Source organism: Amphiura filiformis, chromosome 15 (assembly GCF_039555335.1).
Source record: "Amphiura filiformis chromosome 15, Afil_fr2py, whole genome shotgun sequence".
NCBI lineage: Eukaryota > Metazoa > Echinodermata > Ophiuroidea > Amphilepidida > Amphiuridae > Amphiura > Amphiura filiformis.
This window is the reverse complement of record NC_092642.1, coordinates 57,739,643-57,758,474: the sequence shown is the minus strand read 5'-3', so window position 1 is coordinate 57,758,474 and position 18,832 is coordinate 57,739,643. Positions and strand designations below refer to the sequence as shown.

Here is an 18,832-nt window from a genome sequence, read left to right as displayed (position 1 = left end):
GAGGTTCACCTATCGCACTGAAACCTACCAATATAATGAGCACATCCAGACAATTCCAGATGCTCTTGAAATACTTCAAGCGATGGACCTTAATCTCCAGGATCTCTTCCACTGTGTAGTATAAGATGAAGAGGACAAATATGCCTTCGCATGCCATCACAAAGTAGTCCATAGCCGTCACATAACGCAGCAGCTTCACTGTACGGAAGGTCCACCATGGAAGGGCGCCACCAGTGGCAGGATATTCAACAACCAACCTGATTGAAAAACAAAACAAATTCAAAACACAATGTTTTACATATTGTTGATGCTTAAACATAATGCAATAGATTTTGAGAAAATTCTTTATTTGATGATTTGTATATCTTGAGTATGACTTGAGATTACAAAGTCTGTTTGGACAATAATGTATGCCTTCATTCCATCAATAATTCAGCTGAGAAGATCACTCTTCTGATGACTCATCTGCAACTTCCTTAGTTTGTTTTCTAAATAATAAAAATATAGCCTACTCATGATCTCAAAATCTGCCACATTTTTTGTTGAAGCACCCTGGATTTCACACTTTTACCCAATTGTTTTCTCAAAATGGGATCAATACCCATATCGTCACCAAACCAACGGGGTCATCATGTTCTGACCTTTATTATAGCCCACACCTACTTGCATCCCTTTAAAAAAAACAATGTTCATTGTTCAATTTAAATCTTTCTCCTTAGAGCTCTCCCAAACATCCTCAGCAGAGTGATGAGTAGCTTCCCAACAATTTTTCAATGTCAAAGCCTGATCCGTGGTTGTATAGCACCTGCAAGGTCAGCGTTGCCAAACCTGCAAATTTGGTAGTCCAATTGCGGAACTTTTCCTGTTCTATACAAACCAATGATTCAGAGAAAAGATTGGGTGACTTTTCGCTGCTTTGACCCACGATTCAGGCTAAAAATTTTTGGCAACCCTGCTGCAAGCTTACCTTACAATACAGAACAAATTGATATTGGCATTGTAGACAGAGAAGTCTATAAAGGTTGCTCTGGTGCCCCTGTCTAGCCATAGATTGTCCCGCAGGTCACCTACGATGGCCTCACTGGCTGCACGACGATCGGTCAGGTCAACATAAAACCCTCCACCTCCGTACGTGGTCATCTTTCCCCAGTGACTAGACCCGTCCAATTCGTCCTCCGTGTTATAGGTCCAGCTGTTTGTAGGCATAAACAATTAGAGAATGTTAGAAACTTTTACCCGACATGCATGTATACATAAAAGTCACCACATAATAAATGCGTACAAGGTAAAATAATAATTGGTTCTGTATGCTAAGATCATGTTCTTTAAAATGTTCATCAGGAATCAATTTGAGTCTCAAGTGTCTGAAAAAATAAAAAACACAGTGATTTATAGTGCCCTAGCACAGGCATAAGCCACAAGCCTCGGCGCACTTCACAGGAATTCTATGACACACTATACAAACCATTTTTTAGCAACAAACCGGGACTTGGAAAAGTGCACCGTAAATATATATACTATAATAAACCACTGCAGCCAGGATCAGCTTCCAGAATTTTTGTACAGTTAACCAAGACAACAAGTAGTTCTTTGCCAAGGGGAATTTCAAGTTAGCTCAATTAGTTCACAAGAACAAACAAGGACTGTGCCAGGGCTCAAACTCGTATTGCCGCACACGCACCAATGAACCAGAGTCAAACGGCAAACGCCTTACCGATGGAGCCAACTGGACCGCTATTCTCATACATTCTAAAGCTTACAAACATAATTATCCAGCATATTTATTAAGTCTCACCAGTGGCGGATTTAAGCTGTCAGCAAGTGCTGACAAGGCCCCTGTTATTTTGGCCAAAGGACCCCCCGCTTTTGCTTTAATTGTTTTCTGCAAGGTTCAAAGGTCCGGTGGGTAGAATAGTACTGAAAAGGTTATATATGCCCGCGCATGCAAGAGGACATTCTATATTTATGCCTGCATTTATGATTCTTGAAAAGTTTCATTAAATTTTGCCCGTTTTGGCCACAGCAAGAGATCAAAAGTCAAGGGCCCTAGCTGCCCAAATTTAATATTTGGGAATACAATTTCTATAGAATCAGGACTACGAATTGGTACATCTAGTATGGGTCTAGGGCCCCCAATGTTAGATATAAGCGTATCATCAAAGCTGGGTCTAAAACTACAAAGGACCCCGTATGTGGACCGTGATGCACTTAAGGTGGTATTGGAGGCATTATAGAAGTGCTCTAAGCATGTTTTAAACAGATGAATTGAGTAGAGCAAAGCACAACTATCAATATGCCTTTTGTTTGAAGCAAATCGGACATACGGTTTTCCAAATATGTCAATTTATATTTTCTTTGTATCTTATTGTTTTTATCAATAATCAATAAAGTTAATGAGCTAAAATGGCTGGAGAAGCTCATTAACATATAATTTTTGTTAATATTTTGCTAAAAATCCATGCATTCAGGGTACTTTTATTTTGCATACTTTTGCCTTGAAACTTGGTCAAAGTGTTCCTTATATTTTCTAATGTATTATATAGTGAACCCGCCCTAATTTGCATATTTGCATAATTAATTAGCATATATGCAAATTAGCTCATTAATTATGCAAATATGCAAATTAGGGGGCGGGTTCACTATATAATACATTAGAACATATTAGAAACACTTTGACCAAGTTTCAGGGCAAAAGTATGCAAAATAAAAGTACTATGAACATTATGCATGGATTTTTAGCAAAATATTGGCAAAAATTACATATTAAGGATGCACACAGGATCACTGAAATGTTACATGGCCAAAATTGAGTTTTCATCACTAATGTCATCTTCAAACCGTATTTTATCTTGTCATTAATAGATTTTAAAGAAATCTTAAAATTTTAACCATAAGAAAGGCTATTTTTAAAGACCCTTTTTTTTTTAAATTTTGTCAAAATGCAAAAGCAAATAAATCATTGTTTTCCATAATAGATCGCGTTCTCAGAACGCTGCATCAAGCGCACAGCTAGCAAAGACACGCACACATGGTAAACTGGATGGGCGAGGTGATTGCTGATTGAGGCGCTGGAGTCGCCATCGCGATCACTACCATCATGTTTGTCTGGGATCACTACCGTATTTTATCGTATTGATCTCTTCCAAGGTATATAGGAAAATAAAAGCTTGCACCATTGCATTGCGAAACTGCGGGCCGACAGACCACCACCGTCCCCGTCCCAGAATCAGTAGGCCTACTCGATAAATTTCGCCAAAAAAGTGCTGATATAGTGGTATAAATTATAGGTTTTTTTAATATGAATATCATAGTGACTTTTTTGTTTGTTTTTCAAGTTTCATTCTGAACTTGAAAAGATGAAATTTATCTTTAAGAAGTAGTTGCCCGTAAGAAGCCCTGTAATGATGACGCAATCTGGTAGATACGATAGAAAACGTAGGCCCTAAAGATTTTGCTAGTAGGCTAGACTTAGCCCGTATAGTAGGCCTAGGCTTATTATTCATTCATTCATTTCATTGTTATTATTTGATTTACCAAGTTGGTGTAGTTGTACAAGAATATAGGCCCATTATATTACCTTATATTTTATGCAGTCCCAGCCTTGGTTCGAGGGCCTCTGCGGTCGTTCAGTCTCGTCTTAATTTTGAAGACCATAAAAAATAGGCAAGCGTTACTACCGGTAGGCCTATATTAGATACCTAAGGCCCTGAATAATGTTTCAAAGTGTTATTAAAACACGGATTTAAGATTCGTTTTCAAACGTTCTCTACTCCTGATTGACCATTAACGCAATGTCAAAAACGTTGACATTTCAATACATCATATCGACCATCTATAGCATAGGCCTACAACTCTATGTCAAAAATGTCGATATTTGAAATCTGCATATTGTGCACGCGTTTATGAAAGCATTTTCATGAATGTTTTAATGCTAAATAATAATTTCAAACGCGAAATATAATCGAAAAACGCAAATTGCGTGCTTTTTTCATATCCCATTTTAACTACATTTCCATTAGTAGGCCTATTAGGTCTACCATATGCCATGATTGCGATAAAGGCTTTTGGTTTTGCAACACTTTTTGCGAATGTTTTGGCCGAATGCCTTTTTATTTGCAATGTTTGTCTGGCTTTCAACTTTCACGTTTATAATGTTTTCTGTATCCTTTAAAAGGTAAACTGCTTTAAAGCATTTTTCGTGAATGTTTTCATGCAGTGTTTTAAAACGCTCTTTATAGCATGATGCCTATATACTGTAGGACTACTGCATAAACCACAATCTAATTTAAAGCCATAAGTGTTCCGTTTTCTACTTTTGAAATTCGGTTTTGTTAGGCTATGTCAATTTCCGTGTTTTTCAGTTTTCTTGTGACCTCTCCGTGTTTTGCCCGTATAGACCTACTTTTTTTGTCCGTTCTACAAGAAGTTTATTCAAGACATATTACAACTTTTACCCCACTTTTTACACGTTTATTTGATTGAAAACAACAACAGACACATTTTTTTTATTTTTGTTGTTGTATTTTATTCACTTTTTATGCGGCACAAAATATTTTACAACTTTATTTAAATTAAAAACATTATGAAAGCAAAATTATGAAAATTAGGACAAAACAGAAATCGCAATTATCATGATTATGTCTCAATTTATTCTTCATTTCATAAAACTTCCTGATTATCTGCTAAAATAATTGCTTGTCAGTTATTCTATGCTATACTTTGAATGTTCTGATGTCCGCAAATTTTAATACAGAGCATGATCTTTTTTTTTTATACGGAACAGGACAAAATTGTGCTTAAATAATCATGGTTTCGTTCGCGGCAACACGACCATGCACTAGCCTGAATCCTTCTGGCCTCTAATGGCGGCGCCTTTTTTTACCCATAATCCTTCACGTTGCCGATGACCGTGCGTAGTTGTTGAAAGACTGAAGGATCCAGTCTAACCATGCACTGTGCAACTTATTCGCGTAACCTGTCTGTCTGTCCGCGCGCCCAGTCGCTCCTCAAACGCCGACGCGACGCCGCGGCCTTGCCGGACTCTCTGCTGCACCATGGAAACAAGACTGAAGTAAATAAAATGGCTACTCCATGTGGATAAACATCTGCCGAATGTGCACGGATAATTTTGTCATATTGTATATTTTACCTTCTAAATCACCAAAAAAATGACAATCTGCTGCAGTTGGACGCCCTTCTCATTTTCTAACTTGACCAAACGTCACAAGTCACCGGATTATATATTTATGGAATAATCTTCAAAAATGGACCTAAAATTCGCTGTATTTTTCTAAATCGCGATTTTCGGCAAGTTCACTTTTGACCACTTTTAACCACTTTTAACCACTTTTGGTCCGCCATAGCGTCTAAATGAAGCATCACTGAGGTAAGTTTTTAAGTCAAACGTTTAGATATGGCCAAAATCTAGATAGTGTTTTTTCATTTTTTTAAATTAGGGCCTAGAACTTTTTTTATCACCCATGATTCAAAAATTTGAACACGGGTCACACATTTTTACTGATTTTTTGCCTATATTTTAAAAACTAAGCAAAATTTAGAAAAAATAAAAAAACACTTTCTAGATTTATTTGTCTAAATTAATAAAATTCATGTTTTACAGTTTTTGATTTTCAAATAATTTTTTATGGCGGACCAAAAATTTTTGGTCAAAAAAGCCGTTTTTTGGGAATTTCTCGAAAATTGTACTTTTTTACCCAAAACTGACATTTTAAATGGATTTATGAGATCATTTCCTTTAAAAAAATGTATACTTTTATATACTTTACATAAATAGTTTTCGAGTTATGAGGTGAATAATAATGGATAATTAGTGATCCTGTGTGCCTCCTTAATGAGCCTTTACAGTCATTTTAGCTCATTAACTACATTGATTATTGATAAAAACAATAAGATACAAAGAAAATATGTATTATGAAAACCGTATGTCCGATTTGCTTCAAACAAAAGGCATAGCGATCAGTGTACTTTGCCTATATTGAAAACATGCTCAGAGCATTTCTTGATTTCCAGAAATATCATCCAAAACCACCTTAAGCCTGAAGGTCTTTCCCCTTAGATATGAATTTTGCCAATTTTGGCCCGAATACCCAAGATCAAGAGTTCCCGGGGGCCCAAATGTCAATACAAAGGGCCTGTCGTTTCTCAATAACTATTCATGAGTTCCAAAGGTCAAATATTATAGGTCCCCTGGGCCTAAAATGTTTTTAAAAAGTAATTTAAAGCAATAACAGTTCATGGTTCAGCACTTGCGCAGTGTACCTTTACATGGGTATATGAGCCTCATAATGTCAAATATTATTGGGTACAGAGCCAATGGGCCCAGACCCAAGGCCCCCAAAATGTGCCTCCCTCCCAATTGCCCTGTGCACCTTCCTTTTTAGACCTAAAACACCATGTTTTGGGCCAAAATAGGGTAAAATTGCATAATTTTGCCCACGCGAAAAGCGCGCACTGGCCCTATATTATAGCAAAATTCACCTTCATTTTTTTCCGTGCTTCACCCGCAAATGTCATAGTAAAATCGAAAACAAAATATGCCCGACTCTCTCTAAATTGTTATGCTTCTGCCGCAATCTTATACGTAATTCAAATTAAACTAAGCCACTTGAGTGCATATACCGTATGCCTTCCTTACAGTGAGTTTGGGGCCCTCCAAATTTGGCCGGGCCCAGGGCCCCCAAAAGGCAAATCCGGCCCTTAGAAGGTGCATAGGCGTAGATCCAGGGGTGTGGGGATGGGGATTTTGCACCATATTTTGACAGTCTCGATTCAAAATGGCAACATTTTTCGCGCGCATTTGTGTCATAAACTTAATTTTTCGCCAAAAAGTCCTGGATTTAAGATTTTTTTCCAACCCCATGCCCCCCTAATGTCAAAATTCACGCGTACCACATGGCTTCGTATTCCTTGAGATCAGATTATGACCATTAATCTGGAATTTGCTTGCTTCTTGACTATCAAGCAAAAACAGAAAAGGAAATATTCCTTGTTCTTTAGTACTGTTTAAACACTCACAAATCTGATAAACCCTCAAATTGGGTATAGATTAGCGTGAAATTGTAAATTTTCGCGCGCTTTGCGCGAAATTTACCGTAATAATATAGGCCTATATCAACTTTTACTTCAAATAGTATGAAAAGGAATGAATGTTTACACTACGCTCACGTATCTCATAACATTGGGCCGAACTAATGATCACTATCAAATTTTGTTCTTAGTCTCCTCCTGACAAAAATTCAGGTACGTTTCTGATTTCAACTCTTTACCATTGGGCCCCCAGGATATTTTGCTGACAGGGCCCTTTTCCTTAAATCCGCCTCTGAGTCTCACACATAACCATCATCAACTCAGATCTGCATAAAAAGGGCACAACTTCAACTTACGCAGTCCCGTTCATTTTTCCAAAAGGATCCATGTCCTCAGCACTCTCCGAGTACGGCGCATAGCATTGTCGAATGTTGTCTTCAAAGTCGGAATGTACGGTGCAGGATTGGTTGTGAACTTTCACCTGTCGGATACGGGGCACTCCCAGAAGTTTGTTTTCATAAAAGATGTAGCCAAGTTGTTCGCCAGTCACGTTCTGATCATTGTACCAAGTCTCCCAGTATAAACCATCCAACATTGGTCCTTGGGTGAACTAGTTGGGAAGTAAGGGGAAAAGGTAGTGAGTTCAATTGTTTCCGAAATAATAATAGGATAATCAGGACGACCCAGGTGGAAATCCTTTTTATTCAGAATATGCAAGTCTAGTAGTGGCCAGATTTGCACAATTCTTACATAGTAGTATTACCATTGTCAACATGTGAATCATACTCAATTACTATTACAAAAGTGTTTTTAATGAAATGTAAAAATCAATGTTTTCACTAGATGACTTATATTTCTGAAAAAATTGTGAAATTATTTAGATAAACAAATACCTATATAAGGGAACAATAGAACAACTTACTCTCCAGAAGTCCATCATGGTGGTCATGCCACGGAATGTATTCTTTGTGTCCGGGAATGGCGAGTCCAAGAAAAGTTCAGACATCACTTTGGTGTAGTAATACATGGTGGAGTCAGTCATACCAAAGGTCACTGTAAGCAAAAGAAATGGGGAAATTATTTTTACAAAATTTGCGATTGTACTGTTTTTGGCCAGTTCTTCTTTCTTTCTTCTGTCAAACTTATAATGAGCCATCGTAGCCATATGCTTTAGGCCAATGTGACCATATTTTTTTTCTGTTTTTTTCATATATTTGTTTGTTTTGATTTTGATTACATTTATTTTGATAATTTTGTGTTTTATTTTGACACCTTATGCGGACAGTAGAAACAATTGATGATAATTCCATGCTGAATGTATTATTTAATTTGTATGTATGTACATGTACCAATTCTAACCTTGCATGTTTATATTTTCAGATTAAAAAGTGAGATAATATTTGTTATTTCCATCTTGTTTGTGAAAAAATACCTGTTTGGTTCACCCTACAAATTGAATTTATTATTTTTGTACAGTACTAATTCTTTCTTTCAAGTTGAACCAGACTTGTCAAAGATACTTGATTCTTCTAACAAATATCTTAATTAATGAAATGTCAAATTCTCAAAAAATAAAGAAAATGCAAGAACAAATTTCGAAAGACATCAATAATTAATAATTAATAATTAAGGACTAATGTTTCAAACAAAGCATCAATTTTTACTAAGACAATGTTTTACTTCTCATCTATGGATTTTTTTCTAAATTAACCTAGATCTCAATCATCTCATGCTCTGGTTTATTAATGGCCCATTTCACGGTTAGGCGCCACTTTTTGATTTTCAACATATCTGGCCTGGTGTGTAAAAAATAATGGGGTTACAGAATTTACTGTTGGTGATTTTTCATTGTCTCTGTATGGCCTACCTCCATTAGCTTAATCGGCCTTTCTAGTTTTATCTTTCAGGGCTTACAGGGGTCAGAAGTGGTCAAAAACCACATTTCACTAGCAACCTGGAAACAGACATTTATTTTCCAATGCTGCCACTTTTAACTATGTTGAGCCTACCAGCTGCTTTTGTTGTTTTTATGTAGTGAACAAGTTGCACTATACAGCCATACATGAACAAAGTATTAGTTGTCAGTTAAACTAGCATGAGAACCATTTAAATTTCTGAATTCGGATGTGACATTTTCCGTTCACATCTATGTACCTTATTCAATGTGGAATAGATCGACTAATACTTTACATGAATGGCAAACTAGTGTGTTTTAGTAAAGTTCAGAGTCTTGTTACTATTTGTTGAACAAATTACACTTGTTGCTCTTAATATGTAGATACAGCGATATTTTGAATTTTTGCCAACAAATTCCGTTCACAATTTTGTCACATCCGATTAATTTTCCAAATAGTATAATTTATTAACAAAATGTGGCAGAATTTTTTCTCCTTGATTTTAAAAAATCTCCTGCGATGAGCTATCTAATGACACCATTTAATGAAAACTCCTTCATCAACTTAGCTTGCAGATGTCATTTCAAAGTTTCCGTTCACATGTGTCACATCCATGGTACCTGTCACATCCAAAATAGTTTCTTCAAAGAACTAAGACAGGAATGGGACTAGGATGCCAGTTTGAAGTTATTTCATTACAGGTTTGTGGGGGATCAAAAGGCACAACAAATCTTTAATTCAGTATGCCTTCTTTAATTGTGACAGGAGATTCAAAAAGCTTCAATTTTCGTTCACTTTTCACATCCACAAAATAAGTAGTTGCTAGGCCAAAATACTTAAACAACATGATATTTGACTTTCTAAAATAGGTTTATTATTTTGTACATGTCATATATGATTATTTCAAAGCTTTGTCTTTGTCTTTAGAGGACAGTTTTGTATACAATTTACAGAAGCGGATGTGACATTTTCAATTGTGAACGGAACATTTCAGTAAATTATAAACATTTTGCTTGTCAAAAATATAAAGGGTCAGGAAAAACGTTTCAGCATTGCTCAATTCAATAGAATCTCACAAAATATATGTGTTAGAAGTGCCCAAAGCTTATATTTTTGACAAGCAAACTGTTTAGGCCAAATAAAAAATAAAACATGTTTCACGTCCCCCCGCTTCCTTTTTGAGGTTTCTTCAATTTTATTTTATTTTTTGAAATTCAGTTATAACTTTTCAAAAATATGTCTAGGAAGTAGAGATGCTTTCTATAGCCTTGCTAACATACAAGAAACACTTTTGTAAGGTTTTGTGATAGTAAGAGGGCCTATCTCTCAGAACAACAAATAAAAAGAGGCCTCCTCCTTTTTCCAGGCATTATTGTATACGCTAAAACAGCTCTAATTATGGGTATTTACACCGATTTTGCGATAAAAATAAAAAATAAAAAGCCCCCTCTTCCTCCTTTTTTTCAAAAACCCGGATGTGAAACATGTTTTTTATTTTACTTGGCCTTATCATAATGTCACATCCACTTCTATAAATTGTAAACAATGTTTTAAAATGAACACTAACACAGGTTGATATGTTTCAATATATCCCATTTAATTCACTGAGTGTGTGAAAACTCTTTGAATCATTATTTTCTGAAACATACTCTGCTTTACAGTGTGTGGTTTCCGTTCACATTGACATCAGTCACATCCAAAATTGCACAAACATCAGAATCTTGAATTTGACCTGTGTTTTCAAACTGGCTGATATTATTTGTGAACATTACCCATATTATGACCTTCAAAGCTGTGCAATATCAGGGTCATTCATTGATTATTAAAATTGTCGAGTAAACCTTTTCATGTCAATTTCCCTTTTTTACCACAAAATTACATTAAAGTGGCCATAAATTTGTCATTACACAACAAAATTTGCCCAAATTTGGTCAGAAGGGAGCCTATGACATACTCGTTTATTTTAAATATCTATGATATATGTATTGGACAGTCAAAGTATAAATATACACTACTCAATATTGATCAAATTTGTTAAAAAATTACATAACATGAGATAATAAATCATAATTTTCTTCAAGAAGTAGCGAGATTTAAGCTGGGAAATGATATTTTTATGAAAATCTGGTCTTATTTGGAAAAGAAAACCCCTATTAAATTTAATTTAATCCATTTTGAAAATTTCGAGTTTTTTTCACTAAAAGTGGCGCCTAACCGTGAAATGGGCCTAATATGAATCAGTGTTCCATGTCATTGTGCACTGACCAGTGACCAAGTAGAACCATATGTTTGCAGTCAGTGTCCATAACAGTGTCAGTGACCCACTTGTTAATTATTGTCAACTTCTGGTCATATCCCAGTGATTCTGTACTATGGAATTTGTTAATAATTAGACAATAATAACTGCGCACCATCTATTTTGAGGTCATTGTGTGAAATCGGAGGGTCCAAAACAAAACCCGACTAATCTAATATTTTGAACATATCAAAATGGCATTTTATGTTATTTTATGCCATAAAACGCTGTTAAATATAACCAGTTTTAATCATTCTTGTAACCTACCCTACAAAAAAATCAACCAGGCGAATATACCATTCGCGCCGACAACAAGAGCTACCAATCACAGAAGCGCGACGGCATCGCGTAGGCGTGTGCGTTGCCATAACGCTTAGCTTATACACGCACGCATGCGCAGAAGTCATTGTTGAGTTATTAATAGGGATGCCCACTGTCCATACAGTTTCCACTAGAACGATTTTTCATTTACTGTGTGCGTGCACTCACCAGCCCTCGAATTAACCCACGGCACCGACGGCATATTGCCGTGGGTGCCCACCCCCATTGCCGTAATGCCCTCAAAATATGTCCTTTACCGACGGCAGTCAGTTGTCGTGCCCTAAATGAAGTTGCCGTGGGTGCCCTAGCCGCCAGCCCTGCCCCTTCATTATAAAATCATTAACAAGTACTGGTTAAATCCCCGCAAAATTGTGGAAAATTAAATCGAAAATCTTGAACACGATCGCTATTTTGAGCATCGTAATCCAGCTATCAATCACAGTACACACAATTGTTTGTTGTGAATTAATATTCATTACCCCTACATAAGCTTACATATTCAGCCAATCACATCGGCTTTTATACATTATCTGGTTGCTAGAAATCCGACTTCATCTGACTTCATTTTCTCGATTGGTCAGAGAAATACCTTCAACGTACTATCGACCAATCAGAAACGCTGTTAGTAACTAAAGCTTCCTCGACCTCGTGTCGTGAACAAAATCTGAGCGCTGGGCAAATCAATTGTTCTCTCGATTATCAAACATTGACTTCCCATTGCAAACCGAGGGCGATACCCTTCCGGTATCGTCTTATCATGTACATGTGAGCCCATCTCTAGATATGTTTTACACGAAATAGTTTTTATCCCGGCGAATTTGATCAATATTATTACCAAAGTTACAGCTGTTTCATCGCTGTTTCGAGTCAGTTTTGCAGCTCAGAACTAGGGATCGCAAAATTAAACTGTTGATTTTTGATTGCTTTTTAATATAAAGCAGGTTTTTTAAGCAATCGGGTTAGTTTTAGTGTAAAGTTGAGAGTCGAATTTTACTTTGGTGTCGAATTCAGCTGACGGTAATGCATCTATTCACTTTTGAAAAATTGCCTTGGTGCCCTTCTCAAATTTTCAACAGTTGCCTTGATGCCCTTTTGAAATATTACAAATTGCCGTGCTGCCGTGCCTTTTCAGTAAAAATCCACGGCAATTATCAACTTGCCCTAAAAAAGTTGCCGTGCCCCTTCAGATCCTTAATTCGAGGGCTGGCACTCACACACGTATTGTCTATGGAGAAACTGATCGACACAAGAAATCCCAGGCCTGTTAAATGGCGTATGTATACTTCTTTTTGATCCAAATGTAGGCCTATATCAGGGTGTTTCAAGAAATTCCTGATTCCACCAGAAAACATTAACCAAACTTTTTCCTGATTGGTCAGTAAATAGAGAGGACCTTCCTCCATGCAGAGATCAACTTTTTTTAATGAAAAATTTAATGAGATGAGAACTACAACAGGTTGAAGTGACACCATTCCGTGCATCACGTGTTCAAACGCAATTATTTCCGAATTTGGAGTGAATCAGACAAGCAAACTTACATAGTCATAAAATGTAACTATTTTTGAAGACAAAATGTACAGGATGTTAAGAAATTTAAGAATGTTTAAGCCTACCGCGGCCCATCTCAAATCATGCACTTCTCACTACCATGTCCATATCATATGCTATCCATCATGGCCCCGGGATCATGGCTTCCATGCACACAGTGTATTGCTCAATGTATTAAAGATAACCTTTGAGTTGGAGCAAATTTCTCAAAATTGGTAGTGATTAATATTACCAAACTTATGCCATGATGAAATATAATAATTTTTGAAGATAAAATGTGCTGACCGTAAAAGATTGAACAATGTTTAAGACTACCGCCATTCATTTGAAATAATGCACTTATTGTTCATCTCCTCTATGGAGATATTTTCCATGGCGGCCATCTATGATCATGTTTGCGGTTTCACCAAACAAACCATGGGTTTTGAGGTCTTATATTTTTTGTTGTATGTCAACAAAATCGATTAAATTTTCAGGATGATCTTATTTTCATGTTGTTATAAGCAAATATAATGTTCCAGATAACGCTAGTTAATAAATACATTAAGAAAAAGTACCTTAAAATTGCACTTTCTGTTAGTAATCCTTTTTGGACTTTAACTTTTTAACATGTTCTAGCAGCCCTATATAAAACCGTAACACTCAAAAGGCCATATCTCTTGAATGAAATGTCCGATTAAGATTATTTAAACGCCAAAATGTTTCTTTCATCAATTCCCAGCCAATAAGTTAGGTCTGAATCAATTTAAAAGTACTTCAATTTTTAGTGGACATGCCTATTATTAATGACCTCGCAATTAGTGCGCGGTCAGGCAATCAATTTCTTTTGATTGGATTACATGCTTCGCGTATATTAATGAGGTTATGAATGCTGTTATTGTTACTGCAAAATCCTCATAATCATTTATTTTCATCATTCTTATTTTTACCATCATTCTTAACTGCACCATAAATGTGGTGTGTCCTTTTTTAAGGCAAGTACAAATATTTTAGTAGACTGCGATGCATTCCTTTTTTTTTTTTGATAAACAATTCATACGTTTCCATGCATGAAACCATTTAAAATCTATGACGAAACACATCTCATCTCCAGTGACTGCCCTGCCCAGAGAAAAAAGGACTGCGGTAGTTGGATATGACCTGTGTGACCCACCATATCTTAACACATAGACTCAACCTCTTTCATCCCGAATCTGAGATGAATGTTAATGAAGTAAAAATCAACGTGGGTGGTAAATCTTAACCAATAACAGATAGGCAAGCATACATGTTTATGCTTCAGCCCAACCCACTGTGTTCACTGAACCCAACCCACGTGGGGTAGCTCTATCTGTGTCATTCAGATTTCCTTTGACAGCTTAACCATCGCGTATACGTGCGCGACGTCAAGCGTATACATGGACCTTGTGCAAATAATACGCGGTGGACGGCTATTCAAACGGCTTAATTTGTCAAAACCACAGGATATGTGAATAAACAGCCAAGACTGCATTTTTAATGAGGTAACATCATACCCACTATAGAGTGCATAGTTCATTTTATATTCGAAATACAGTAGACTAGTTTTCTCATGGATATCTGAGCTGTTGAATCAGAACAGGAATGATGAGTTTTCCATGATCAATTCAGAGAGATTAATTTTGGGAATGATAAATTAAACTGGTCTACTACAGTAGACTAATATTTTAGTTGCAAAATGGGTGGTATTTGCCCATTCAACATGAAGCAAAAAAACAAATTCATTAGGATCCAATATAACATTAAATTATAGTTTCAAAGCATCAAATTATAGTTTAAATAAACAGAAATTCAACACAAGATCAATTGCTCACATTAATATTCCAGAATTACTCTCCAAAGCCAATTACATTATATTTTCCAACATGTACGTGTATGAGTAATCACTTACAGAAAAATATAGCCTATCTGCATATAATAATTGATTTCAAAGATGGTAGATGGTTGACAAATATGATTTCTTTCCAAATACAGCAAGTTGATTGAAAGGCACATTAAAAACAAATCACCACACAATCTAGTGAGTAAGGGAACAAGCCAAAGGTTGACAACGTCCTAGAAACAAAAGTCCATTTGTAGGTCAAAAAGTCTTATGTTTGTAAAAAGCTAGTTTAAAAAATATCAATCAAAGTTGATTTTATGGGTTGGAATTTTCAACATTTCAGGACGAGGGTCAGCCTCCTATCAAATGCACTTTAGTTCATAGGACTTTGTCAAACTTTTCGCTTTCTTCTTTCATTACTTTTCAAGAATTGACTGGATATCCTTCCTCACTATCTGATACAGGGGAAATTTCTAAATTACTTAAATTTAGTTGAAAACCACTCCAATGTATACCTCTGGCCATTAGGATGCAGAAGTATAGTTTGACCTATCTGTGATGCACCATTCTCATGTTATAAGCAAAACGAGATGTCATTATTTTGAGCTCTACAGGGTTATGCTGCCCTTAAACACATGAAACCAGATGATGCATTTACACATAATCCCATGATCACATGAAACCAGATCAAGCATTATAAAGACTGTCAATAATCGGAATACCAGGTTTCCTCCGATCCATTGCACGCCATCACATTAATCATATTCAACATAGCTGATAGTTATGATATTGGATAGCTAGTTTGAGAATATATGATACAGCATGAGCCAGGAAAATACCAACCGAGCGGAAGGAAGGCACATGTGGTATTCTCGAATCTCAGGAAAAAAGGACATCCAATATTATTTGAGTTTTCGCATCCATGCTTGTTTGTTCCAATAGTTAGTTATTTACAATTCGCAATCTATCTCGGCAACATATTCCAAGGTGCAATACTTTGAAATACACAAAAACATTATACTTGAACAAAATACAACAAAAACATAATACACCAACGTTAACCATGGTTGCATATACAACAAGATGAAGAAAGGTCATGTACCTGTAGGCCTATGTTTAAGGGCTTTAAAAATATTGAAAAATTAAAAAAAAACATTAACGTTTAAGAGCATAAAAAACTTCCTTTTTTCAGTAGCAGTATTTCTCTGGTTGAACAACCGGTTGAAGTAATTTTGGATCTATTTCCTTCTTTTTATTAAAAATCATTACCGTAATCAACTAATCATCCCCAGTATAGTCCCACATTCAAGTCCCCCACCCCATAATTTGTGTTCACTTCATAATCTATTAAAGATTTCAAAATGCATTGGATATGTATCCATTTACTATGACATGAATACAAATTATAACTTTACATAATAAAGACACAAAATGTATTTTTGAAATCAAACATGAATGATCATAGCAGGTCCAGCTCAAAATCCATTAAAAAAAAATGAGTATAGTAACACCCCACCCCCCCATTCAATTTTGGAATTTTGTCACCTAAAAAGGGTGAGACTATATACTCAGACACATACAGTGTTATTAATAATTATTAGTAATTTTTTTATGTTGCATTCAGGAAACCCATGAATATTGACCTGGGTAGGCCAAGGATCGACAGGAACTCAAATACCTGGGAATTGGTGAGACCCTTACATGAAATCAACCAAAAAGGACTTTTTTTTTCGTGAAAATGTTTTTAAAAAGCAAAACAAATTATCATTTTCTCAATAGGAACTCAAGCAACACCATTCTGTCATGACAGGTTTTTAACCATGATGCACCTGATGACCCTTCCTAAAAATCCTAAATTTCCATGAAGCAAACAAAGTAAGTTAAAGCTAACTAAAAATAAATCCAAATTACTAAGTTCTATGCCAAGTGTGTCCAAATCACTTCTGGTAACATAAATGTATATAACAATGTATGTTTTTAATTCAGCACAATTTCACATCTTGTAATAACATTACAGACCTAAATGTGCCACCAGGTATTCCATACATCCAGACAAAATATATGTAGCATAACAATATTTATCTGCGTAAACTAGATTTCTAATAACTGCTTTACATGGTTTACCAAGCAGGGCATGTAATATCCATTTGGCGTAGTGAATGATAGCCGAATCATCTGTGATGAACTAACAATATGACATTCTTGAATCTTGATTTGTTGCACAAAAGCATTACAACATATGACAGAGGACTTTTCGTTACTGTATGGTAATATAAATAGAGTTACGCACCGTGAACCAGCACAAACAAACAGAAACAACATGAAACAGAACAATCAAAAAGGGAAAGAACAGATTAGGGCCAGAGCCAAAATTCCCGTTTGTGGCGGGACGGAATTTTGATAGACCTTTTAAATTGTAGCTCTGTGACTGTTTATTTTATGGATTCTTCATGTTCTTAATATAAACAAGTAAGTTACAGACTACATTCATACGCAAGAAAAATAGTCCAAAGAATCAACTTGTTGCCACGGTAACACAAATTCATCGATGTGGCGGGACGGAATGATAAACGTCATGTATTTGTGAACACAATATATTTGTTGAATTTTTATCAAAAGTACTGGGATAAAACATTTGTTTCTAACATTGGTATTAACTTCAACTATCCTTCTTTTGTTATGGAAGGAATTATAAAATTCACCCCCCTCTTTATAGTGCGCTCATTAATTTTTTTAAATCATGTCATTGTGGCGGGACGGAATGTGGCGGGACAGAATTTTGTCCACCATGTCAAAATCAAGAAAAAAAGCAATTGATTCACTTTAAAACTGACAAAATTGTCTTTTCTTTCACTTCCAATGAAAAATTATTGCAAAATATTAACTGAGAAAGAAAATTTTCATCCCTTCCTGAACTTAAAAAAATCTTCTCAAAATGTGGCAGGGCCATGTTTTACACCACAGACCCTGAAAATAGCCTTATTGCTGGCATTCTACCACAAAAGCCCTGAAAAAGAAGAAGTTAAAATGGCTCTGAGTCTAGCAAAGTTGATGAATTCAATTTTTGTGTACTCAGGAATGTTTATTACCATAATAGTTGATATTTTGGAAAGTTTTGACTAAAAATTTTTTTTTCGTCCCTTCCGGAACGTAAAAAAATCACCTCAAAATGTGGCGGGACGGAATTTTACACATATTTTAATTTATTTCTTTATTTTTGCAAAGTCCACTGACATTTTTTAGTGCTGAAATTGTCTATACAGAAGACCTTTATAATACCATAAACAAAAAAATCCTATCTTTTTTAAATATGTAGTAACATCAAATTTAGCAATTCCGTCCCGCCATACCAAGAGGGCGCTACTTGTGCATTTCATTGCTTGCAGTCCGAAATTGACAAGCAAATTTTACTTTTTTTTTTTGCCGATTCATAATCTTTGGTTAGTAGTCTATTATTCCAGACAAGAAATTCACTCCTGTGACCATTTCTAAATTTTAAGTTGAGTGATGAGTATGACCATTTTTGGCTCTGGCCCATTAACCCACCAATTACAATTAAAACTTCTGACAAACAATTTAAAACAAGTGCTGGTGCAAAACCAAATTTAACCAAAACAGAGAATGTGCAGATACAGGAATCGGATCAGCAACCTTCTGCATGTTAGGCAGACATTCAAACCACTAGACTACCATCAGCTTAATGTAGAGCAGTAAGCGTAGGCCGGCACAAGCTTGTTTGCAACTTTGCATCTCTCTCTTTTGTGTTTGTAACATTATAGAAATGTAAGCAAATGTGGCTGCATCATCTCTGCCAAAGAAAACCCTGGGCAAAATAATGTTCTTGCTAATATAGTAGCTATCAAATTTTAAGGTGTACATTTGTGC

General features: G+C 35.8%; 1 protein-coding gene across 2 annotated transcripts in view; it reads right to left on the bottom strand.

Moving 5' to 3' along the window:
• LOC140171877 (polycystin-2-like) overlaps positions 1-18,832 on the bottom strand; it is a 62,531-nt gene that overhangs the window by 27,027 nt on the left and 16,672 nt on the right. For both annotated transcript variants that reach the window (XM_072195217.1, XM_072195218.1), the window contains exons 4-7: positions 7,970-8,100; positions 7,404-7,657; positions 968-1,192; positions 29-257 (exon numbers count right to left, since the gene is read on the bottom strand). In XM_072195217.1, coding sequence (XP_072051318.1) covers positions 29-257; positions 968-1,192; positions 7,404-7,657; positions 7,970-8,100 — 839 coding nt within the window. The remainder of the gene's footprint in view (positions 1-28; positions 258-967; positions 1,193-7,403; positions 7,658-7,969; positions 8,101-18,832) is intronic.